Source organism: Notamacropus eugenii, chromosome 1, assembly GCF_028372415.1.
Source record: "Notamacropus eugenii isolate mMacEug1 chromosome 1, mMacEug1.pri_v2, whole genome shotgun sequence".
NCBI classification, from domain to species: Eukaryota; Metazoa; Chordata; class Mammalia; order Diprotodontia; family Macropodidae; genus Notamacropus; species Notamacropus eugenii.
The window spans coordinates 82,069,684-82,095,393 of NC_092872.1; the positions used below are offsets into that span (position 1 = coordinate 82,069,684).

At 40.4% G+C, this 25,710-nt stretch overlaps 2 protein-coding genes across 22 annotated transcripts in view; one reads left to right on the plus strand and one right to left on the minus strand.

Annotated features, from left to right (window-relative positions):
- The window catches only part of ANKS3 (ankyrin repeat and sterile alpha motif domain containing 3), a 45,160-nt gene extending 42,332 nt beyond the window's left edge, over positions 1-2,828 (minus strand). For all 5 annotated transcript variants that reach the window (XM_072607728.1, XM_072607717.1, XM_072607681.1 and 2 more), the window contains exon 1: positions 2,691-2,828. The gene's annotated coding sequence lies outside the window, so the exon portion shown is untranslated. The remainder of the gene's footprint in view (positions 1-2,690) is intronic.
- Positions 2,829-3,068: 240 nt separating this feature from the next.
- Positions 3,069-25,710, plus strand: part of DNAAF8 (dynein axonemal assembly factor 8) — a 40,074-nt gene continuing 17,432 nt past the window's right edge. For 6 of the 17 annotated variants that reach the window (XM_072607809.1, XM_072607802.1, XM_072607746.1 and 3 more), the window contains exons 1-8: positions 3,069-3,158; positions 7,455-7,641; positions 11,049-11,147; positions 13,743-14,270; positions 15,819-15,936; positions 16,876-17,017; positions 21,763-21,945; positions 24,638-24,727. In XM_072607809.1, coding sequence (XP_072463910.1) covers positions 7,510-7,641; positions 11,049-11,147; positions 13,743-14,270; positions 15,819-15,936; positions 16,876-17,017; positions 21,763-21,945; positions 24,638-24,727 — 1,292 coding nt within the window. In that variant the 5' untranslated portion in view covers positions 3,069-3,158; positions 7,455-7,509. Of the gene's footprint in view, positions 3,159-3,209; positions 3,702-3,767; positions 4,383-7,454; positions 7,642-11,048; positions 11,148-13,742; positions 14,271-15,818; positions 15,937-16,875; positions 17,018-21,762; positions 21,946-24,637; positions 24,728-25,710 lie in introns of those variants that run through there. The other 11 variants (XM_072607775.1, XM_072607753.1, XM_072607780.1 and 8 more) reach the window with 11 other exon arrangements.

The window sequence follows — 25,710 nt, forward strand, 5'->3', positions numbered from 1 at the left end:
TGGTTTCTGATCAGTTCACTGCTGGCTAGACCTTTGTATTAGGATGATTATCTCTGTAGCTAGGAGCTCTAGATAGATTGGAGAAAGAGGAAAATCAAAGTAGGAAGGAGAAGGGTAAAATTAAGTAAGTTATCACAGTAGGCCAGGCAAAGGATTATAAGGATATGAACTGGAATGGTAGCAAGGCAAAGTAAGTGGAGAGAGAACAAGTACAGAGATCCTGTGGAGACAGAATGGACAGGACTTGTCATCTCTTTGGATGTGAAAGATGACAAGGAGGGAAGAGTCAAAAGAGGATGATGAGGTTTTGAGGCCGTATGACAAGATACCTCCAACAGAAATAAGGAAAATGGAAAGGATAAGATATTTAAGACATGAAGACATGAGTTCAGTTTATGTTATGTTGCATTTGAAGTGTCTATGGAATATTCAGATGGAAATGGTCAGCAAGAATTCATTAATGTGGTTAATAATTTAGTTAATAATAATTAATAACAACTAATATTTACATACCACTTTAACTTTTGTAAAGTGCTTTACATGCATGTTCAGTAGTTTCCAACTGTTGGTTACCTTGTAGAATCCAGGGATGAGGAAGCTGCAGCTGTGAGGCCACAATGTGGCCTTCCAGGTCCTTGGTTGCGGCCTTTTGACTGAGCCCAAGTTTTACAGAACAAATCCTTTTATTAAGGGGATTTGTTCTAAGAAGTTTAGATTCAGTCAAAGGGCCACACTTGAGGACCTAGAGGGCCACATGTGGCCTGGAGGCCACAGGTTCCCCACCCCTGTTGTATCCAGGAGTTTTCTTGGCAAAGATACTGGAGTGGTTTGCCTTTTCCTTCTCCAACAGAATAAAACAAAAAGAGGTTAAATAACTTGCCCAGGGCCACACAGTTAATTAAGTGTCTGAGGTCAGATCTGAACTTAGGTCTTCCTGACTCTACGCTAGCACTCTACCTACTGAGCTACCTACCTGCTTCCTGTACATGCATTAGTCATCCATCTGCAAATATATCCAATGAAGCCATGGGGCTATGATAACCCAAGAAGGGAACGCAGATTGAGAAAAGGCCAGAGAAGCAGGGCATTGGGAGATAGCTATATGTACTTAGATGGCATAGAAAAGAAGAACCAGTGAAGGAACTCCAAAATAAAAGTTTAGATAGGCAGAAAATAACAAAATACACTAAAATGACATGAAGATCATAGATCTAGAGTCCTATGGGACTTCAGAGGACATCTAGTCAACTCTCTTAATTTACAGGTTAGGAAGCTGAGGCCAAGAGATGCTTTCTCCAAGGAAGTGTCTCCAAGATCACAGAAAGATTAAGTAGGAAAGCAGGGAATTAAAGCTAAGGTTCTCTGGCCCTAAATCTCATTCTGCTGCACTATGCTTCACCTCTACAATGCCTGGTAATGGGCAGACTGGAAAAAAAAAATTAATAGCCCATTCAATTTGGTAATGAAACTTTCCCAAGAACTGAGCAATACTGGCAATGGACACATGATAAGTGCTCTGTTATGAGAATTATTTATCCTGGAAACCTTTTCTATGTCATTATCAACTCATTTGTTTACTGGTTGAACCATGAAATATGAAACGGGACACTCTCCTGAGCTACTGTTCTGGAAGGGGTGTGAACAAAACAAACTGAGACAAAAAACAAAAGAGAAGAAAAAAATAAAAACACATAATAGTAAATCTGTAGGGTGATTAAAATATTAGGCCAATAAATTATAACACAGTAGTGTATAATTATAGCTAAGACTTATACTACCAAAAAGATGTCTAAGCTACAAGTAATAAGAGCCTACTTAATGGAACAATTGTACCACAAAACCAGCTGCATTTTGCTAAGTCCCTTGGAATACTCTGAAACAGAAGCAGAATAAAATAACGAGAGGTAAAGAGTCAGTTAGAACAAATACTAGGTTTGAAAAGACCCCCGCTGCAAGGAATAGTGACCTTGGGCAAGTCCCACAAGTTAATGGAATAAACCAGTGGTTTAAAACCTGGGGCTCATTCATTTAAAACTATTTTAAAATATTAAAAAAATATTAAAAATATTAACTTTATTTCAACAAAATTGATGTTTTGTGATCTTATGTACTTTCTTTTACACACTTAAAAACATCAATCGGAGGAGTCCACATGTTTTATCAGACTGCCAAATGGGTCCATGACATAAAAGAGGCTAAAAATTCCTGATTAAAAAGTTAACAACTGGTACTTTACAGTTCTGTAATAAATACGAATAATAGCCAGCAGGTATACAGCAATTAAAAATTGGCAAAGAGCTTCCAAATATCCCCTTTTATCCTCACAAGAGCTCTGGGAAATAGCTGTTACTATGATCACCATTTGACAGATAGGGAAACTGAGGCAGCCACTCGCAGCCAAACACTTTACATCCTCATACCAGCGATTAACACCTACGTGGTGAAGGTGCCCATCCGCCCCAGCTGCGTGCCCCTGGGCAGGTCACCTGTTTGCCTCAGTTTCCTCACCCGTTAAATAGGGGCACTGCCGGCTTCAGCTCCCACTGCTCTGAGAATAAAAGGACACAGCCCGCCGAGAGCCACGCAGACTTTAAGGCTAACACGTTTATCCCCGTTCTAAAGGGCGGGCTCGGCGCTCGGCCCCCGGGGCCCAGCCGGGCACAGGCGGCTGCCCCGCCCCCAGCTGGTACCTGCGCTGCGGCCTCATGAGCCTCGAGGCCTCCGCCGGGCCGGGGCCACATCCAACGGCGACGGTCCTCGCTCAGCTCCGGCCGCCCGTGGGAACTCCGGAAACGACGAGGGAACCGGCCCGCGGGTCACCTCACGCCCACATGCCCCGACGCTCCCTGCCCAGCCAGGAACATCCACGGGGCGGGCCCCGACCTGGCCTTCCGCGGCCGGTGGCTCCGCCCGGGGCCCAGCGAGGAGAAACAAGCAGCCGGCTCCACGCCTCGAAAAGAGCCCAACGCCGACCCAACGCCCGGAACCCACACCCAGGGTCTCACACCGGAAGTAATTGGAAGGGCGCAGGGCACGCCGGGATTCTTAGTTTCCCCTTACGCCTTCTCGGCTCCTTAAGACTGAAATTTCAAGTCTCGGACCCGTCCGAAAGATCCATGCCTCTCTCAGTCTTTGACGTGTTCATCAACCAATGAAAAGTGAGAAAATGCTAAGCCCCGCCTAGTAGGCGGGGCCAAGAGGGCCAATTGGGTTTGGAGAGTGGGCGGGACCCTGACGGTTTTGGAAGGGGAATGGAATAAAGGAGAGGAAAAAGACGCTAACGGAAGGAAAACAAAAGGAGCTGGCAGGCGCAAAATAGTTGTATTGTGAGCCTCGGCTTGGGGGGGCAAGGGGCGCGCCTTCGGGGGCGCGCTCCTTTTCTCTTTTCGGTCTATGCTGTATAGCCCTGACCGGACCGCAGCGAGGGGGTGCAGTAACAAACTGGAGGTGAGTGGACGGGACGCCAGTTTCACCTGCTGGAAGGGACAGGTGTGTCGCGCTTAGGAGAACAGGTAGAAAGAAGGAGGGAGGGAAAGGTGAGAGGAAAGAGCCAGCGGCCCTTGGCGCCCCCAAATGGAAGAGAAGAAAGAACCGCTGGGCACTGGAAGACGCTGGCGTCTGGTTGCCATGGTAGCAGCCGGCTGGGTGGTCCACGTGGTCACGAGTGGCAGTTAAGCCGCCACGCCTCCCCCGTAGACTCGGTAACAATCACTTAATCGGAGTTAGTTCTGTCGCGTCGGGTCTCGGGTCCCGCTAGCTCTGCCCCTGGAGCTCCGTAGGGGGTCCCGAGTCGCTGCAGGGCTCAGCACCATTTGTTTGCACGTTTGATCTTTCCTGTTAATAATAAATTAGCTGGGAGAATGCCTCACAGGGTTGTTTTAAGGGTGGCATTGCGTATGTGAAGATGCCATAAGAAAGTCAAGAGAGGGTGTTTCCAGACTAAGAGTTCCTCACGCCCGCGAGATCGCAGACTATGCAGGGTGACCCCAAAGTCACTGCAGCTTTAAGCTTAAGTATCTTCTTAATAGCCAAAGCAGGTTAAAACTGCACTGACTTTTGGAACACCCCTAATATAAAGAGAGATTTTCATTTCCACAACTCGAGGGAAGGCGGTTGTAAACAATTGTTTGATTAGTTTGCATAATATATTACAATCTTTTTGAGTCTGAAGGCGGGGACCCGGACCAGGGGGTCTCTGTAGCCTCTTTCCATTGCCCTAATTCCATGAGAAGTGGTGATTTCGCAGATCTGGAAGTATTGCCTTCTAAGATATGCCCACCAGAAACATCTCAGATTCTTAAAATGTTAGCGAACCCCAGTTTCATAGCCTCATCGAATGTTAGAGCTAGAAGATGATCTGGCCCAATTCCTTCATGTTACAGGTAAGCAACTAAACTCCAGAGAGGTAAATTAACTTTTTTTCCTGTAGTATCTAATAATAAATAAAGAAGAGCCCCAGTTTTTTACTACGTCCAACCAGTATATGAGTTCAGTTCTATACATTTTTATGTGCCCGACATTGTGTTAGCCTTTGTGCTCTGATGTCACGTTATTGACTTGAGGGCTTTAAAGAAATTCAAGGATGAGCCAACCATGCTGGTACACGTCCCCATTTCTGAGGCAGCTAAGGTTGGGTGAATCTCTAGAGCTCAAGAGTTCTGAGGGGCAGTGGGCTAAGCCTATAAGATGTCCTCACTGTTTGGTATTAATAGAGGGAGTCCAAGAGATCAAGTTGCCTAAGAAGAGGTAAACTGGTCCAGTTTGGAAACAGAACAAGTCTGAATTCTGGTGCTAATCAGCAATCTGGTGCCTGTCAGATTGAATTGTAACCCCTGCCCTTCCAACCTGAGGCAAGAAAAGGACATAGAAGAAATTCAAGGAAATCATGCCATGATTGGATAAAAAATCGGTTTGTTACTATAAACAGCCATTATGCCAGAGGGCTGTCAGATTTACAGTATGATATTATCTCCTCAACGCATTTGCCCTCATCTTTATAAGACTGCAGTCTTATATCATCAGCTACCAGTCGGACTTCTCTACCTGGATGTAAGCACCTAAAATGGAACTCTTATTTCCCACCCCAACTGACAACCAGCCCACTTCCTAATTTCTCTGTTTTTCTACTACCATTGTTCCAGTCACCCAGATTTACAACCTCAGCAACATCCTAGACTGTCTACTCTCTCTCCCTCCCTTACCACTAACATCTAATCAGTTGCCAAGCTTTGTCAGTTCTTTCTCTACAAGCTCTTTGATGTCCATCTGCTCTCTACTCTAGTTATTGCCTTTCATCTGAACTATTACAATAAACTTCGTCATTGAGTTCCTTGCCATATGTCTGACCATGGCCACTCCTTTGCTTAAGAAGTTTCAGTGGTTGTGTATTGCCTCTAGAATAAAATATAAACCCCACTATTTGGCATTTAAAACCCTTCATAATCTGACTCCAAACTATCTTTCCTGATGTACCTTAGTTCCCCTTTGGACACCCTGGGTTTTGGCTATCTTGGCCTGCTTGCAAAATGCACAATTTCCTGCCTCCATGTTTTTGCAGAGGCCAGAGGGGGAACCTGTGGCCTTGAGACTATCTCCCCCCATTCTTAGAATTCTTTCTTTTCTCTTAGAATCCCAAGTTTCCTTCAAAATACAGCTCACATACCACTGTCTTCACAAGGCCTTTCATGATTTCCTTCCCTTTTCATCCCCCACCTTAGTATTCTCCCTCCATCATCTCCTAAATGACTTTGTTTTCTGTGTGTGTGTACATGTGTGTACAGTATACTTGATACTTATCATGTATGTTTCCTCGTGGTGGAATGTAAGCATTTTGAAGCTAGGGGTTATTTTTTTGCAGGGACAGGGTGGAGGGTGTCTTTTGTATCCCCAGCACCAAGCCCAGCATTTGGCACTTGGAAGGAATAAGGAATGAACTGTGATTTTCTTGATATAAGGTTCTCCTAGGTGAGGAAAATCCCTCTGGTATTGGAGGCCAGCACCTTCCAGGTCTCAGAGAGTTGCCTAGAGCAGTGGTATTGAACTCAAATAGGAAGAAATACCACTAAGTCTTCTCAAGGATCCCTTCAGTTCACATATTGTTGTTGTTCAGGTGTTTTGTAACCCCATTTGAGGATTTTCTTAGCAAAGATCCTGGAGTCATTTGCCCTTTCCAGCTCATTTTACAGATGAGGAAACTAAGGCAAACAGGGTTAAATGACTTGCCCAGGGTCACAAGCTAGTATAGTTATCCCTTCCACATCAAGGGAGTTAGGGGTGTGGTACCCCTAGTGATCTGGTAAATCTACACAAAATTTGTGAAAATGTTACCAAAGAAGAAGTTTGAATTATTGCGGCATTAAAAGATAAAATATGTTGCTATAATACAATACTATACATATTTTTTTTGCATTTCTGAGTTTCTAAACTTTTTCTGTGTCATCTGGTGGCCTTCACATATTTCCTGTGTCTTCTGCAAAACTCCCCCCAGATTCCTTTAATTTCTTATGCCAACCTTTGATACATGGAAACTGTGATGAGGAAAGTCTCAAAGTGGAAGGGATAACTGAGAGTGTCTGAGGACAGATCTGAACTTATGAAGATGAGTCTTCCTGCCTCCAAGCCACGTTCTCCATCCACTGTGCCACCTAGCTGTCCCTCTATTAATGTTATCTATGTGCTATTGCAATCTTGTTTATTTTGTGAAATATTTCCCAATTAATTTTCATCTGCCTCAGTCCCACTTGGAAGTGGAAGAGCCACAAAGCAGTTTACAGGCCTGTGTTTGATACTCTGGTCTGGAGCTCAGAAAGATTACCTGGTGTGACTTAGCTAGTATGTATCAGAGGCAGGATTTCACCCAGATCTGCGTGCCTTCCTGACCAATTCCCTCCACACTATGCCATCTGTTTCTCAGAATCCATTGAAACAGTGGGTGTTTAATAAATGTTTAAGTGAATTAAGTCTATCCTAGATCTTTTGGGGAAGAAAGGAGAACCTGTGTTGTACAGTAGAAAGATGCCTGGTCTTGAAATTGGGAAAATAGCACATGTATACTATTAACACAAGAGATTGAAACAGTGTGGTGCAGTGGATAAAGGGCCACATTTAGAGTCAGATAGGAAGACAAGGGTCCAACCCTGCCTCACATGTGTCAGCTTGACTGATGGATCTGGGACAATTCATTTAATTTCTCAGTGACCTAAAGCAATTTTCACAGTTGCCAAACTACATCGGTAGAGGGAGTATCTACTCTGGAAGTTCAACATGCTGATGAAATCACAGGTTTGGACCAAACACCACCCCCTCTTTTATAGAAATAACTTTAACTGTGTGTAATTTGGTTCCCTTTTCTATAAGATGAGATTAGATGACATTTCTAAGGATTTCTAAATTTTATAATTAAATCATCCAAAATGATTATAGTTTTCTTACCTTGCCTTCTATTTTTTTTTTAGCATTATCCTCAACTGATTTCATGTGGATGGAGTATCTGCATGGCAGTTGTTTCCTATGGCATCAAATGATAAACTGGATCATCTCATTGGCCACAGTGAATCACCTTGCCTATATGATACATCAATGTGGGGATCTATATTGGCGTCAGTTAAAGAACATCTCCCATCTTTTGACTCAGATTCATCGGTACGTAGAAGTTGTTCAGTGAGGATCCTCTGGGTCAGCGAACTCTTTTCCTGTATTTTGACTTAAATGATCATTCTCCATATTTCTATATGCAGTTCTATTCCTTGCCTTTTTAATTTTTATAAATTTTCACAAATTGTAGATTAGACAGTATTCATGTTTTTAACTTGGCATAAATGATTTTGTTGCCCTTAAATCTTTTCTTAATTTAATTTTCTTTTATTCCACCCCCTTCCCATTTTTTCCCAAATCCTTCATTGTCATTCTCTCAGTTCATTTACTGTTACTTGGTTTTCCTAAGTGACATGTCAATGCTTCCAAGCATCCTACTGAGAATTCATGTTACAAGTCATGCTACTGAACTGAAGATGAGGGTGGCCCTTAGCAGCAGCTACTGGCAAAGTTCCACTGGGGTGAACTCTGTACAAAGGAGCATTCTAAGCAGTAGCACTGTTTTCTGTCCCAGTGAATGACCCATAGTGCTTTGCTGGTCTGGTTACAACAAATTCTCTAAGGCCAAGAATAACAAGATAGCAATTGTTTTCTTCAACTCCGTATTCTCTATAAAGCTTCTCTCTGTAAAGAAAGTACTTGTTTATTTTCATATGTAGGCCATTTGCTGAGAAAGGAACTTGCCCTTGGGCCTGTTTCCCTATGAATAAGTTAAAGGTGTTGGGATAGATGAACTCTGTTATTCTTTGTCTACTTGCCACCCTTCTTGGGTTGCTAACCAACTCCAGACAGCCAAGGTGTTACTGAGTTTCTAAAACTTTATTTGTTCTCCTGGCAAGTAACCGTTATCCTTCACATGCTCTCATACCTTGAATATTACTTGAATTAGCAAGTGCTTGATGTAGAAACACTCGTGTATCAGCAGTAGCTTTTGAACACAGATTATGACAAGCTACTTCCTTTCTGGTTTTCATAAATTGGGACTGTCATTTCTAACAAGTTATTCATTACAAGAAAATGACACCATTATCTGTAATGGGGTCACTGTAATGTTATTTGACCTATAATACTTTATGGGGAAGCAGTGAGGCGGAGTGGAAAAGGGGCTCGAATTGGAGTCAGGAGCCTTGAGTTTAAACCACAGCTTTGACTTTAGGCATCTGCTTTCTTCGTCACCAGAATGTAAGAGCCTTAAATGCAGGGACTGTTGATTTTAAATTTGCATCCCCAGTGCCTCGCATACTGTAGGTGTTTAATAGATGCTTGTGAATTGATTAATCCTATGACCACTGGTAAGTCATTTAACCTCTTAGAGTCTCAGATTCTTTTTCTGTAAAATGAACAGAATGTACGTGATTGTCTTGAGGAACCCACTTTACAGATGTTAAAGATCTACACAGAAGTGCGCTGTGATTGTGCAACCCAGGCCCAAACATCACACTGACCTGAGTTTGTCTTGGGGGCCTCTCAGTAATTCCCCTGCATCTCTTTAGCACCTGTCTCCACCCAGGATTTCTCTTGGGAACATTAAAATTTAGCTAAATCTGCACCCACACTGGTTTCCTTAAGAAACCTCAGAATTTGGCTGTTTTCTCTGCAGGAGCTCTTAGCTTCCATGAAGGCTATCAAGGTAACAAAACCTCAAATTTAGGAGAGGTTTTATTTAACCCAGTATAAAATGGAAAGGACTTTGCTCGAGCTCATAAGCAGTCAGAACAACTCTCCTTCCCTCTCAGGGTTGCTAGCAATTTGGCAGTCTCTCCATGCAATCCCTCTTTTCTTCAGACACCTGTCCAGTACAGTTTCTCTTCTCCCCTAACCAATCCCTCTCTGGAAAGAGGAAGAACTTATAATTGCTAGAAAAATCAAACCACCCTTCTCTCTGTTGGTACCACCTTTGGGACAGATACAGTCCATATGATCCTTGTTGATATCTCCATCTGGCAGCAGCTCCTTCGCCCTTTCTTGTGTCTGATATCAGTGTTCCCTCTTTGGGTGGTCCTCCCTCTGGGTGTGCAAGTCGCCTAGGGTCTCCTTGTCTGTGTGTGATTCATCTCCCCCAGGAAGAATGCTCCATGCTTCTGATGTCCTTTTCTTTCTGCTGTCTGCCCTCTGTTGGATGCAGCATTGGTTCAGGAAGAACACGGGATCAGGAATCAGAGAATCTGGGTTTGGATCTCAGTTCTGCTATTTGTTCCTTTTTTTTTTAACTTTCAAAAAGCCTCTGGGCCTCAACTGCCACACCTATAAAATGAGGAAATTGCTAGGTAAAGGCTAAAGTCCCTTCCCTGTTTAAGTCTTCAGTCTTAGCAAGGAGGAAGGGCTTAGCAGGACCACCTAGGGGTATACCCAGGCACAACCACTGTAATTATTATTAGGCCTGATTATTGAATAATTAAAAGAGCTTTACACATAGAATTTTACAAATCTTTCAAAGCACTTCGTTCATGACAACCCTGTAAAGTAGATAGTGTGAGGGTTATTATATACGTTTTACATGTAGGAATTTTGAGACTTTGAGAACTGACTTGCCTGTGGACACATAGCTAATAAGAGCTGGAGCTTAGATTCAGATGTACACCTCCTGACCTTTCCCACCACCACACTGCCCCCTCCGTAGTAGACTTAACATCCATCCATCCGAATGAGAAGCCAGTCAAGTCAGGAGTACGCTACTCTAATTTTGTTTTGTTTCTGTGGGGAAGTGTGTGATCATTTCCAGATAACTTGTTTGTAAATTGGGGACTTCCTATATGGTTTATGGCAGGAATTAAACTGGGAGTAGTGACGGGTATTGAGCAGTCATTGTGATTCCAAAAGTCCAACACGTGACTAGTCCTCGCATAGGAACACAGAGTTGTTGACTAATATTTCCAGCTGAGCTATATTTGACCAGCTTGGCCACTATTTTATCATAGAAACCATTTGTTTTTGCTAACGTGTCATTATCGCTGCTAATTTTCCTTTTGGAAACCCTGTTCTAGACAGAATTCAAAATTAGTAGCATAGTCACTATTCATTACCAGGAATATTTTACTTTGGCTCCAAATCAGGTTTTCACCTTAGATACGTTCCAGTGTGCACCACAGCAGGCTGCACACAGTAGGCACTTATGATATATTTTTCGCATGAATAAATGGGCCAATGAATGGATTGCTTGCTTTTTACTTTTGGTGATATGTAGATAGCTGGAGATAAGTGATGACCACCAGATGGCTCCGTTTCCATTTCTCCAGGAAGTAGAAACTACAGATTTGCTTGTGATATTCCTAACCCTGACCTCAGTCATCCTCAGCACAATTTTAATACTGGATTAAGTTTCTAAGTGTGGGCTGGGAGGGAGAGCTAAAAGACCGAAAGCTTCTTGGATTGTCCAACAGTCCTGGTTCTTATGTCATTGCCCTGTTAACCACTTTCTCTTGTGAGGATCCTAATTGTCCGTTGTTTATTGACAGTCAGATGAGGAAGATGGGGAATTATTCATCTTCCAGCGAGATGAAGAAAATCTGATTCCGGACTTAACTGAAGAATTGGAGGATGACCCAGACGTTCAGGTTCTCTTGATTCTCTACCTGTCCCATTTTACTCATCCACTTTATGACCTTTGTTTTCCAAGACCCAGCCACTTTTTCTCTGTGTGCAAAACCCAACGTTGCTTAACTTGGAAAACTTTGTCAACTGTGAAAATTGCTACCAGTTCTCAAAATGTTTCTCATCATTCCGTGTTATCTTGATAATACTAAGCATTGGAATAAAATCAGTATTGTGGGTCACATTTCAATTTTTAACAATATTTATTTTGTAATGCCACTATAAGAATACAACGATAAATGAAATTAACATCAGTGAAATAACATACAGAATCATTCATGCATACATTAATAAAGTATTTTATTAATATGCAATATCAATCAGAATTCAGTGAATAAAGTATACAGAAAACAAAAGCAAGGAAATATAGTACTTATGAAATTATATTTGTATTTTCCTGTAGTTCAGTTTCATCCAGGTACAGACCCTGTTGGTCAATACTTATTTATGTGGTTATATAAAATGACTTTCTATTCTCGGTATGCCATGATGGCAGCCATTTTGTGGCTACAAATCAGAACCATGAAAGAGTGATGGGGTTCCGAATAAAGAAGATAAGAATGCATCACCTGAAGAATGATAGTGGGGTTAAGCCACGTTCTAGCGATTAATGTAAGGTATGGCCTCTGTGGAATCCATTGTTTTGATGAGATCCTTTTTTGGAGCCATGCTTCTACCTGGGACTGCACCAAAATTATTTCAAGAATAAGAAAACCTTTTTGAGTAGGCTGGTCTCCATGATAAATAGGGAATCAGTAGCACCCTGTTGGGGGCTAAAATATTACTGGATTGGTGCATCAGACCTTCTTCTATTTATGCAAGCTTTTAATTAGTTTTAGCCACTAGCCAACAACCTAAACCAGATTTTAAAAAAACAAAAACAAACCTAGTCATCCGTGTTTGTTTGGCTGTCTTGATATGGTTATATCTCTTGTTTTCACTAAAAATATTTTAAGTAACTTGTCTTCACTTCTAAAATGCTGTACTGTCATGTAGACATAGCCTTATTGTTTAAATTGTAATGAGACCAGCTGGTCTCTGCTAAAAATCACTTAATCTGTGACATTCTGGGGCTACATCTGCCTTCCTTATTTAATTAGTATTCTCAGTAATAATAATGTTACTAACTATTATCAGCATTCCACAGATGAGTCTGACAGTAACTCATTACAATATCATACCAGTTACATGGGAGATCAGGAGGGTACAGTGGAAGGAGCCTTGGATTGGGAGTCAGAGGATGCGTTCTGCCTCTGTAATCATGTGTGATCATGGACAAATCCCGTAACCACACTCAGCCTCATTTTTCCTCATCTGTAAAATAAAGCGGCTAAATAACCTCTAAGGTTATTCCAGCTGTGAATTTATGGTCATATAATTATGTCCCATTGGCCAACAATATAACATTCCATTAATGGCATAGAAGTTTCCTGGTGATATGGCACTGCTTAGAATACCCTATCGACATCACATGTACCCCATTTACTTCAATGCCCAAACACAACAGATTCTTTGCCAACAGGTTTAGGTGGAAACAGTCTGGTTCACTTTAATGTTCCCTTATTTCTACTATTTACAAGTTGAATATCAGTAAATTACATCAGTAGATTCCATTGCATTAACAGTAAGTAATTAATTAGCAGTAATTCCATTGCATTTATTAACTAGCAGAATAACTCTTCTGTTCGCCAGGGTTCTATTTTCTTATTCCATCCCAGGTTTCTCTATAATAAGTATTTTATAAAGCGTTACTAGATTTATATTTATAATTCTGTTTATTTATTAACCTATATTTATTTACTGCCTGTTAGCAACAATATTATGCATATTACCATAGATTCAATTGTTTCAAGTCAGACTGGCTAAAACAATAGTTTTCATTATTTAAATTTCATAGCGTTAATAATCTCAAATCAGAAGATACAATAGTGTAGTCTTTATCTTATTCTCATAGTCAAGTCCTTTTTCTAAACTGTATCATTTGTAACAGAGTATCATTAAACTGTCCCTGAAGCAGCATTTCTGGACATTTTGTATTTTGTGACAGAGGCATCTTAAACCTTAGTACATTCTGTTTCCAGAAATAATTTAGTGTATAACTTTCTATCTCAGTACTGATGTTTTTAAAAAGGGCAACTAACCATCCCATTAGGACAGACAGGCAGTCTCCAGATCAGCACTTTATACCCCAAAACAACCTGTTGTTTAATTTGTTTAGCTTTTTACTTTAACTTTTCAGGGCCTATAGACATCCCAAGGAGCTCAAATCAAAATTAAAATGTTATGCAATTATTAGCGTAGCTTTAATGAAGCTATTTTTGATACGTTGTTTAAAAACTGACTTCAAAAGAAAAAAATCTATACATATTTTATTTTTGATGCTTCACTTTGCATTCTCAGACTATGGGGCTTAAAATACCGACATGAGTTGTCAGCAGAGATACTCTACAACCTAGAGGACCTGAACAATGCAAAAATATAAGCATAAAAAGAAGTTAGATTGCATTATTCTTTTTTTAGTGTACTTATGATATATAGCTTTTTTTTTTTTTTGGTAGCAGCTTCTGGAATCTGTGATAAACTCTGGAAAAAAGTGGTATGGAGGGATAAAGGATTCAGCCACTCTTGAAGGGAAAGACGCCAGCAAGCCTTTGCAGATTGGACGGGCATTTACAGACACTGAAGAAATTCAAACAGAAATTGATCTCAGGGTTACTGAAGAAAGTGTCAAGTGGCAGAAAGGAGATAGCTGGGATTTGTTGAGATCTCGCACTCAGACTCTTATCACAGGACCCCAGGTGGAAGAGTTCCCAACTTCAACCTACAAAAAAGGCCTCACCTGTGACAATTTAGAGACCGGTCATTTATCTTCCTCTGAAGAGTTAGATTCCACAAGCATAAAAGCTATCAGAAAAGAAAGAAGAAAGATGATAGAGAAGAACATACTTTGCAAGCAAATCAAGGTGTCTCCGCTTTTGAATTGTTCACAATTCACAGAAGCCAAGGCCCATGAATCCGCTGAGCCAGAGGAAATAGAAGAAAAGATGCCAGCCAAACATGAAGGCTTGAAACTAAGGTCTCTTGAGGTAGGCCCAGAAAACAGTACCTCCTGGACTGTATTCACTGTGTGTGATGAGAGCTCACTGTCACTCTGAGTATTTTTTTAATTACATTAACTCTAAGAAAGTCCAGTTTTCTACATCTTAAATCAAAGACTGACCTCATTAAATGAATAACTATCCACGTTTGAGGAAGAACACATTCCTTAAATCAGGCCAACTTATTTAATAAGCATTTTTCTCCATGCTTAAAGCTTTGCCATTTTAAAATGAAATGTCTAAGCCTCTGGCAAAGTAGGCCCCTGTATACCCACCTACTTCTGTCTCTTATTGTTTGCTGAAAGAAAAGAAGGAAAGGTATGCCCTAGAGAGAAGAAACAGTGCCAACCAATTACACGCAAACTGTTCCTGCAGAGGAAAGAGTGTTGGTTGTGGAGCCTGGAGATCCGGGCTCAGTTCTGTCAAATAGCCATGTGACCTTGGGCTTAAGGTTCCTTTATCTGTGAAATGTGTGTTTTAGGGGTAGGTGTGGGAATGGTTCAACTAGACGATCTTTCCAGCACTAAATCCTTTAAATAAATGTTTACTGAATCTATGGCGTGTTCTCTGCACCAGTCCAAGTACTAGAAGGACTGCAAAGATGTGGAAAACATAGTTTCTAACCTCAGGTAACTCAGAACCTCTAAATAGCAACACAGAGAAGACTATAATAAATCCTACAATGCTAATTCAAACAAATCAGAGTGAACTGCTTCTCCTTGGTTCAAGCCATTCTGCAGATTTGAGATGTCTTTGCAGACAATATCTATGCAGTTTTTCCATCTTGGTTTTTCCCTCTGTCCCTGCATATGGGACCATCTAACCATTAGCAGAAAAGTTAACTTAGCAAACTGATTATTTGCCCAATTATGGTCCCTTCTAGTGAATATTTGATTAACATTAGGTCCTTTCTTTTTGAAACAGTAGAGTTTTATTACCTACTTCAGTCAACCTATTTTTCAAAAGAGCTCAAGCCAGTTTTCCTCAAACATTTAAAAACTCACATAAATAAGCTAGTTTTGAAACAAATTAAACACTAGCTTCCCCCTAGCTTGAATAGAGCGTTTAATAAGCAATGAATTTTCAGTCAGAACCTTCATTCAAATCCTCATCCTACTTCTCTGACCTTATTCTGCTACTTATTAGTTACTATCTGACCTTGAATATGTCACTTAAACTCTCTGGGCCTCAGTTTCTTCATCTCTAAAAGAATTATGCCAGATGACCTCTCAGGCCTTTTTCAGCTCTAAATCTATGATCCTACAATTCATGAGTGAAAATATGAAATTCTCCAAGAAAGCATTCCTCCTTTCAAAGGAGAATTATCAATCTTGTTTTGCAGTTAACAAGGGTTTAGGTGGACTCTTGAAACTTGGCTTGGGCAGGGCAGGGTCATTTAATTTAAACATTCATTTGTACCTTTAAGATGGGTCCCTTGCTTAATTGTAGGATCACTGGATTTAGAGACTGCTTATCTTTGTGACAGTGTACAATTTGCATATGGATTGTGGCTTACTAGGTGGTTTTATTTTTCAGATGCTTGAAGCGTGGGATTTAGATAAGATACTTCAAAGACTGGAGGTGCAGAAAGGCCAGGGAGAACATGAAACAGAAGCCACATACTGGGAAATCGACCCTTCTTTTAGAGGCCAAGGTCCAACATTTTTATGCAGTAAAAATGAATTTCATGGTATACAGTTTCTTGTATGAATTGTCAAGAAGGCTCGCCTCCCTAAAAAATACCGTTAAATGATTTCTTGGTAACTTTTTGTGGTTCTTGCTTCATTTTTCCTATCAGATATTTCTACTTTTTCTTATGTTGTTCCCAATTATCTTTAAAATACAAGCTACTTTCCACCTCCCCCAATGTTTCCTTGTCTATCTCTTTCAGTGATTTATATGATTTTAATGAATATTCCCTTTTATCTCACTTCAATCTGCTATTACAAACCGTTTATTTTTTAAAATCTAATTTACCTCCACCCCACTTCTCACTGTAGAAAATTAAAAAAAAAAATAGGCTAAGTGGAAAATAATTATTGCTCATGAGAAGCTTATAAATAAAGTAAAAATGCTCACCTGATCATCACCTGTTCGGTTTTCAAAAGTGTGTAGAGGTGGTCAGTCTTGGAAGAGAGAATATAAGGTTAAGAAATAATAATAATAGCTAGCATTTATGTAACGCTTTAAGGTTTGCAAACCACTTTACAAACATCCTATTTTGTCCTCAAAACAACTTTGGGAGGTAGAAGCTATTATTATCCTCATTTTTCAGATGAGGAAACTGAGGCAAACAGAGGTTAAGTGACTTGAGCAGGGTCACACAGCTAGTGTCTGTGTTCAGATTTGAACTCCAGTCTTCTTGATTCTCAGTGGCCTCTCTGCAGAAGGTACTGAACTGCATTAGTGGGGTTCTGGAGTTCACAATGACTTGAATGAGTCATATCTTTGGGGCAACTTAAAACCTGCAACAGACTTGTAGCATCTGAGTTTGTGGGCTTATGGCTTCAGCCTAAAGGTCTAATTTATAAATGAAGCAGGAGAGAGCTGTCGGATCTCTAAATATTTTTTGTTCTTGTTTACCAATCTACAGGAAGCCTTGTGTCCAACTCCCAGGACAGGCTTATGGAGAAGCTAATTGCCCTGTGTGCCAAACAGTCTAAAGATTTATCCTTATCCCATCAAAAGCCTTCTGATGAGCTCTACCACCCTATGGAGGACCAGGTCAGAAGCAGGTAAGCCTTCTTAGCATTTGGTGGAGTCAGTTCTGACATCTGATTAGTTTTACCACACAGTGCCCCAAATCTCCATAATGTAGGAGCTCAGTAAATATTTGTTGAATTAAAATGACACAGAACAATGTTAACATTAGGAATGGAAACACCACAAGCCACTGAATTCTTAATCATTGGTGAATACATCCATGTATTAAAATTAGAGATTATTCAAAATCTTATAAAAATGACTCTTGAAAACTATTTTTAAAGTTAATTGGACAAAATAAAATACTATTTACAAAAATAGAATAAAATGAAATTAGAGATTGTTAGAAGGAACTGCAGGAAATGTTGGCACACAGAAAAATGAGATCCCTTCTCCCTTCAGATTTCTAATCCTATGAAATGCCCTTTCAGGAATGCCAAGCCACTCATTTCCTTTCTGATTTGATCATGGTGACCTGGACTGGAGTGCTCTCAGTAATTTAATAGAGTCACAAATTTTCAAAGCTGAAAGCTCATCCAGTCCAGTCCATATCTGAGCAGAAATCTCATCTCCACAAGCTCTCAGACTTCCAAGGAAGGGACACCTGCCCAAAGCAGCCCCTCTTTTTCTGAAAGGTCTTTAATTGTTTTAGGGAAGTATTTCTTTTCTCCAAATCTAGATCTGCATCTCTGTTACTCCCACTCAGTTGAACTGGATGATTTCCTAGGTCCTTTTTGGCTAGAAATCTATAATTGTCTTCCTAAGGTCAAACAAAGTCTAATTCCATGAGTAAACTGAGGCTCAGCTCAGAGGGGTTAGATAAGTTGAAGTAGCTCAGCGAGTCAGAGGTAGGATTCAGTCCAGTGCACCAAGTCCATGCTGCCTTTCAAAACAGAGCGTTAATGCAACTTGTAGTCTGATTCCTGGGTAGGATTCAAACCCACAGCCCCTACTTTGGGGAGACCAGTGGCTAATACATTGAGTTGTTGTAGCTTAAAAAATGTTCATTGATTTTATTTTAATTCAATTGAATCTTTAGATCACTTGCTATTTGGGAGGGTTACCTTCTTCTCATTTGCATGATATTATGATCTGCTAGACAGGACAGTCCAAGCATATCATCCAAAGACAGATTTCATGAGCCATTATGGAACTGGAACAGAAAAATGGCATCGAAAAGAAGAGGGTTGTCAAAATTCACATAAGAGTCAGTTGGTATGGGTAGACAGAAAGGTAAATACTGCAGCTTAACAGCTAAGTATGATTAACAGCCAAGCACCCGTGTGGTTAGAAGTCTTCTCTATAGTTAGAAAGAGTTGTTATGGAAAAGAACTTAAGTTTATTGGACTATCCATCTGTCTCCTCCCTTGTCACCGTTTCTTTGTCTGAAAAATCTTTACAAATAGAACAAGCCTCTAGTTTTTGCCTGGAATGCCTACCTTTAAACCTAGGATAAAGAATCTTGATTAGCTCCTTCTAACTTCCCCAACTTCATTTGTCATTACTTCCCTACATGTGCCCTCTGGACCAGTCAAGTTCACCCGCTAGCCATCCCCAACTCCATCTTATACTCTCTGCCTACATACTGGCCACAGTCTTTGCTTGGAAGGGCTTCACACCAATCCATGTTTCCCCTTCTTCAAACCATCCAAAAGTGAATGTGCTGCTTTGTAAAATCCCAAGTCCCCCATTCCTGGAGCTCTTCTGACAGAGGGAGGTTGGATGGTCATTGGGGCCTTGCTGCTCAAGTAGAGGCTGAATTAGATGACCTCTGAGCCATGTGTACAGTGGGTATAGAACACTGTACTTAGAAATCAATAAGACCTTGAATGCTGATTTACACATTCACTAGCTGTGTGATGTGAAGTCACTTAGCCTGTCTAGGCCTCAGTGTCATCATCCATAAAATGGCATAATAAAACCCACCTCACAGAGTTGTTTCAAGGATCACATGGGATAATTTGCACAAGGCACTTTGCGAATAGACCAGACCGGTGCCCAAGTGGCCCTCTCACCCAGGCACCACACTCCCAAATCACAGCAGGATAAAGGGCCAGAGAGGCTCCAGGGAATAAAGCATCTTTGATCTTGCAAGAGGCCTGCAACCAGAATAATCCGCATTCATCAGGGTCCCAGCAAGGGACCTGAAGCCAACTTGAGCTTTGGGTGTGTTCATGGAAAAGGAGACAGAGAAGGGGCTTAGGTCAAAACCTAAATCAAGACACCAGGAACCTGAGACCAAACCCAGGAATTCCTGTAGAAGGCAGGGCCTAGCCTTAGCCACTTCACCTAGGACCGTACAGGACCTGACCATGTTGTCCAGGAGTAAGAAAAAGGGCAGAACTTGGCCTAACCACAAAGCTCCAATCTAGAAACTGACACTAGAGATGAGTAAATAGAAGAAAGTGCCAGTCACAATGAAGAAACAGTATGGATTGAGAGAAGCCCAAGATGTAAACACATAAGAAGAGATTAACTCCACAATGAGTCAGAAAAGAAGGACCCAACCACAAGGGCTGCAAAGAGTACCTGGGAGAAATGATGCCAGCAAGAGACATCCCTTCCCTTCCACCTCACAATTCCTCCATGTCTTTCTTCACCTACACCCTTGTTCCACTCTCTGAGGCTGAGGTGTCCCTTCTCTTTCTCCTTGTCCAACACGTCTGCCCTTCCTCCCATCCCCTTGTCTCCTTTGGAAGCTTGACTCCTCAGTCATCTCCTTTTCCTTTCTCATCTTCACTTTTTTCCTGCCCACTCGCTTCTTCCCCATGACCTCTAAACCTGCTCAGTCTTTCTTGGATCCTGTGTTAATTTGTTTGTCTGTTTTTAGCATTCATTTTTTAAAATTTGTACCATATTCTCTCTCTTTCCAGTCTCTCTCCTACCCATTGAAAAGACAAGCAATATTACATCAATTATACATGTGAAGTTGTGTGAAACATATGTCCTTAGTAGTCATGTGCCCCCCCCCCCTCAAAAAAAGGACAAGAAAATAAAGAAAGTGAAAAAAATATTCTTCAGTCTGTAGTCAGAGTTCATTGGTTCTCTGTCTGGAAGTGGATAGCATTTTTCGTCATGAGTCTTTTATACTGTTGTGTTGTATTGATCAGAGTAGCCATCTTCCACAGTTGATTATCATTCCAATATCACTATTACTACATATATGTTCTTTTATTTCTGCTCATTTCACTTTGTATCAGTTTATATAAGTCTTCCCAGGCTTTTCTGAACACGTCCTTCTCATCATTTTTATAGTATGGTAGTACTCCATCACAATCATCTGCACAACTTGTCCAACCATTCCCCAGTGGATGGGCATCCTCTCATATTCCAGTTCTCTGCCACCACAAAAAGAACTGCTATAAATATTTTTGAACATGCAAATCCTTTCCCACTTTCTTTGATCTCTTCAGGTCACAGACCTAATAATAGTATTGCTGGGTTAAAAAGTTCTTTGACTATAACTTCAGATTGTCCTCCAGAATGGTTGGGCCAGTTCACAACTCTACCAACGATGCACTAATGTCCTAATTTTTCCACCTCCTCTCCAGCATTTTCTGTCACCTTAGCCAGTCTGACAGATGTGAGGTGGTACCTCATTTTTTCATGTGACTATTGATAGCTTTGATTTCTTCTTCTAAAAACTGCCTATTTATATCCATTGACTGTTCATCAATCAGCAAATAGCCCTTATTTTTATCAGTTTGATTCAGTTCTCTATATATTTTCCCCCTGCCCCCCAAAAAATCCTTTCCTTGTAAAAAAAAAAAGTGTAGTCTAGCAAAATAAGTTTCCATTTCAATGGTCATGTCTAAAAATGAATGCGTTGTTCTCCATCTCTAGTTTATCAAGTCTCTGCCAAGAATTAGTCTTCTGGAGTCACTATTGGTCAGAGTTCTTAAGTCTTTCGTAGTTACTTTCCTTTACAATGTTGGTGTTGTATCAGTTGTTCTCCTGGTTCTTTTACTTAACTCTGTATTGATTTATGCAAGTCTTGCCAGGTTTCTCTGAAACCGTTGCCTTCATCATTTCTTACAGCACAATAATATTCCATTGCATTTCTATGTCATAATCTGTTCAGTCATTCCTCAGTTGATGGACACCCTATGTTGACAGGCAGCTAGTACCACCAGAAAAAAAACTGCTATAAAATGTTTGTACATATAGGTCCATTTCCTCTTTCCTAAGATGTCTGAAGAGTTAGTTCACCTATGACCAAACCAGGGGTTTGGGTTGCTATCTGGTGCCTCCTTCCTAGGTTTTAAACACTTCAGATGTCCTTTCTGGCTTGCAATGAGTCCAAAGGCCTCTAAGAAAGACATTAGTTCTGTGCATTCTCTGAGGAGTGAGAAACTCCAATCTGAATTTCTGCTGTAGTACATCCTGGGGATGGAGTAAAATTTAAAAAAAACAAAACAAAAAAACTCTTTCTCAACCTTACACAATTTAATTTTAATTCTTCTACATAGAATTACTTCAACATATTGCTAAAAATGTTGCTAACTAGGACTTCTACTGGGCATTCTTTAGTGAATATATATGACAATGTATACAGTTGGTGGTACTGTTAATGTGTTTGGAAACCATATCTGGAGTGAGAGGAGAATGGATGTAAAACTTTGACTAGAGTTCCCAACCTTGTATGCAACTTCCTTAGTTTAAATTGTCCTCAGTTTCCTTATCCACATTGATACCAGGATGATGACGTCTGGGGAAAATTTTGCCCTGTGCCAACGAATAACCTAATGTTTTAGGAAACATTACTTTGTCTTCACAGAAGTTCTGGGTGTATGTCATGCCTAGCACCAGGACAGAGTCAAGATGTGGCCCAAGACTCAAAGCTGAAAGGTATAACGGAGCCTCCCACAGTTTTCATTGACCTCAGGCAGCCTGAGCCAAAGAAATCAGTGCCTCTGCCTAGGTCAGAACACAGATTCCAGAATCAAGAGGACAATCCCAGGTAATAGCTGCACTGAAAAAACAAGCTCTGCTTTTACCTGTTTTCAGTTTCTTCTTTATGGGATGAGTATTTCCAAAATGGGGCAGGGGCAGAAAGAAGGCTGCTTTTGGAACTAGAACTTCAAGATATTACATAAGGAGTCTGTGGAGTTAGTTACAATGGTATCCTTACATATGGAGACACAGGACTAAGCTGTGAGTCTCAGTTAAGTCAAGTCAACCAACATTTTTTAGGGTCCGCTACACATTTTTTTATCCTCTAGGAGACAGAAAGCCCAGAGAGCTGACTGAGAAAGGGTCACATGATTAGATCTACAAGATCATACAAAGCCCCGGGATCCTTATCATTACCAGTCCCACTGCTAATTCAGACATAGCACATGAATTTGGATGGGGATACTTTAATCTAGGCAGCTAGGCTGCGGCAATGGATGAAGTGCCAGCCTGAAGTCAGGAAGGTTCATATTCCTGAGTTCAAATCTGACCTCAGACACTAGCTGTGTGACCCTGGGCAAGTCACTTAACTCTTTGCCTCAGTTTTCTCATCTGTAAAATGAGCTGGAGAAGGAAATGGCAAACCACTCCAGTATCTCTGCCAAAAAAAAACCCCAAATGAAGTCATGAAGAGTTAGACATTACTGAACCACAAAACAACAACTTTAATCTGTTTCTCCATATATAAAATGGGGTCATTGTCCTCCAGGACAAAGGGGATAATAGATAAAAAGAAGCATAGAGCTGTGTAGGAGAAAGGCTGTGTGGGAACCCAAGTCACTGCTCACTATTCTTTATAGACTGAATGGAACACAAGACACAGGCTGAAGACAGTCGCTACCAAGAATGCTTAGCTTAATTTCATAAAACTGACTTTGAACAATCATATTTTAGGACTGTGAGACTTAGAGCTGGAAGGAACTTTAGAGATCTTCCAGTCCAGCTCTCTCTGTCTCTTTCCTTTTCCTTTCTCTTCTCTCCCTCATTTCTCTATCTCTTTCTTCCTTTCTTTTTTTCTCTTCTAGCTGTCTTTCTGGCTCTCTTTCTCTCCGCCTCCCTCTCTTTTCTCTCCCTCATTTCTCTATCTCTTTCTTCCTTTCTTTTTTTCTCTTCTAGCTGTCTTTCTGGCTCTCTTTCTCTCCGCCTCCCTCTCTTTTAACAGATAAGCTGAGACCCAAAGAAGCTGTGACTTGACCAAGGTCACTCGATTTTTTTAATCAGTCAGTAAGCATTAATTAAGGGCCTGTTATGTACTAAGCATGGAGGACACAAGTACAAAAATATGAAAGTAACAGGCCAGATTGAAACTCAGGTATTCTGACCCAAAATCAAGGGCCCTTTGAAAAAGAAGAATATGGGAAGAAGGGTTATGAAATTGGGACAAATATAAAGGGTAAAATTTTTTAAAAGTGGAAGGAACAAATAAGTGCCAGATAGTGGAAAGGCAGGATGACTGTCGGCCTCTGACTTGCGCTTCCTGGGTTGGTTTCCTCACCTGTTACAAAGGTGGTGAAGAACTTCCAGTTCTAAAATGTCCATCATCGTAAATAAAAAAACCGTCCAAATCCAAAGGTATCATTGTTGTTAAAGAACAAATTTTAGGTATAGATATGTAAATCTTTGGAACAGTTTTGATCTTTTCCTGGAATGTTCCCATCTATTTTCACTTCCAGTTCCAACTGTATCTAAAGAAGCTAATTTTGGTCTTTCTACCATTTGCATAATTGACGTCCCTTCCATTTATTCTGATAGCTTCTATTTTGTGTATCCTGCATTTTTATAGTTTTAAACTAATTTTTCTTATACTTCTATGTCTTCTAAGTCTCAGCAATCCCATCTGTATGATTTCTCATTTCTAGACGCATTTCTTCTTTAAAAAAATTTTACGAAAGTAAATTTCCTCTTTCAAGAAATGAAAATCAAACCAGATAAATGGTCCGGAAAGTAATTTTATGAAAGAGGGCATAATTGAACTCCCTTAACTATTTCATTCTGAGAAGGAAGCAAATAGAGCTGTCCTGATTGCTGTCAGAACTGCCTAGAGAGGGGAAGGAAGAAAAGGAGGGCATAGGATCTGGCACAAGTACAGAAGCAAAATCTGTGTCAAAGAGGCAGATTCTAGAGAATTTAAATTGAACATATTTCATTAAAAAAATAGATCCAACCAACAAGCACAGTTTGCAAAAAAGCAAAGTAGGAGCTGAAATAAGCAGTTTGATCTCAGTAAGGAGGAACATGGATAGACTGAAATTCACTTCAAGTTGAAGTATAAATGAATTTGATCCAGGATTGCACACACACATTCATACACATACAGTTGGTTGGAAGCTCAGACTGCTGAGCTCCCTACGTCAAGAGGTATTTCAAATTCAGTTCACTTTTTGATCCAAATGAATTTGTGTGTGTGTGTGTGTGTGTGTGTGTGTGTGTGTGTGTGTGTGTGTGAGAGAGAGAGAGAGAGAGAGAGAGAGAGAGAGAGAGAGAGAGAGAGAGAGCACTTTGAATTATTTAATAAATGTGTCTGACCACTTAAAGGCTTTTTATTCCTGTACTGCTCCCCCTTTCCCCTTCCTACCTCAACAAGAGCATACAGTTGAATACCCTTGCAGAACACTGAAACTCATTCCATAAGAAATTCCAGCAGCACTTTTAGGCTTGCTGTACAATGACAGAATTAATTTTGTTTCTTTTCTTTCTAGCTCCAGTGACAGCTCTACCGAAAGCGAGGAGGAGACTCCAGATGTGAGAGATGAGAAAGGACCCAGAGAGAGAATTTCACAGGGTCCAAGGTAGAAAACGGAAGAGGTTTTCATTCACTTGAGAATTTCCAAGAATGGCATTTGGGGACTTTATTTTTCTTTCTTCTCTATTAGTGATTTTTTTTTCAACATCATTATCAATCTGGCAATTGAAAATCAAGCTGTCTCTTTCCTGCTTTAACATCTTTTTCGCAAGTGTTTTGCTAAGGATATTTGAATCATATAGTTATCTTTTAATGCATAAATGCTTTGTGTGTGTCAAAGAAAAGATGTTATTTATCTAGCATTCAAAAGAATGCCTGCTTCATATTCTGGGCCCTTCGGAATCCATATTATGTTCTCCCCCTCTTTTTTTGTGAAGATGGTGCCATTTTCTGGAGTACCTAACGTACACTTTCTGACAGTAGCATAAAATTCACAAAAAAGCTCGAACGTTTGTGGAAGCTTCTAATAACAGCTGAAATCTAATGTAGGTTTTTTTTTCTTTAGTGCTTTTGGCAGTGATTCCTTGTTGACAACCATCTCCATAACAGTTTTGTTATACCTCACATAAAAATGCCTTATTAAAATTCCACTTCCAACCTACATAGATTCAGCCCATTTCAAGGATATGTGACATCTTACCTCTTTACCCAAAGCTGTTCTGGATTCTAGGCTATTATGCTGTTGCATTTTACATAGGTGCCTCAGTCATTTCTCCCACTGTTCATTAATTGACTGAGTAAATAATTAATTGACTGAATAAATGAATGAGTGAGCATTTTTTTAAGCACATTTTTTAAGTCACTAGTTCAGAACAAGGTACTTTGGAGGTAAAACAAGTAGAAGAAATGATTCCTGCTTCTGAGGGCTTCACAATCTAATGAGAAAGGCAGAACATACATGCATCAAATGCCTGGAACACAATTATAAGGGAACAACATATACATAACAACACAGTAAAAAGAGCATGTTCTGGGAGCACATACTGACGTATCCCAAAAGCGGCATATCTAGACATGGCCAAATTGTAG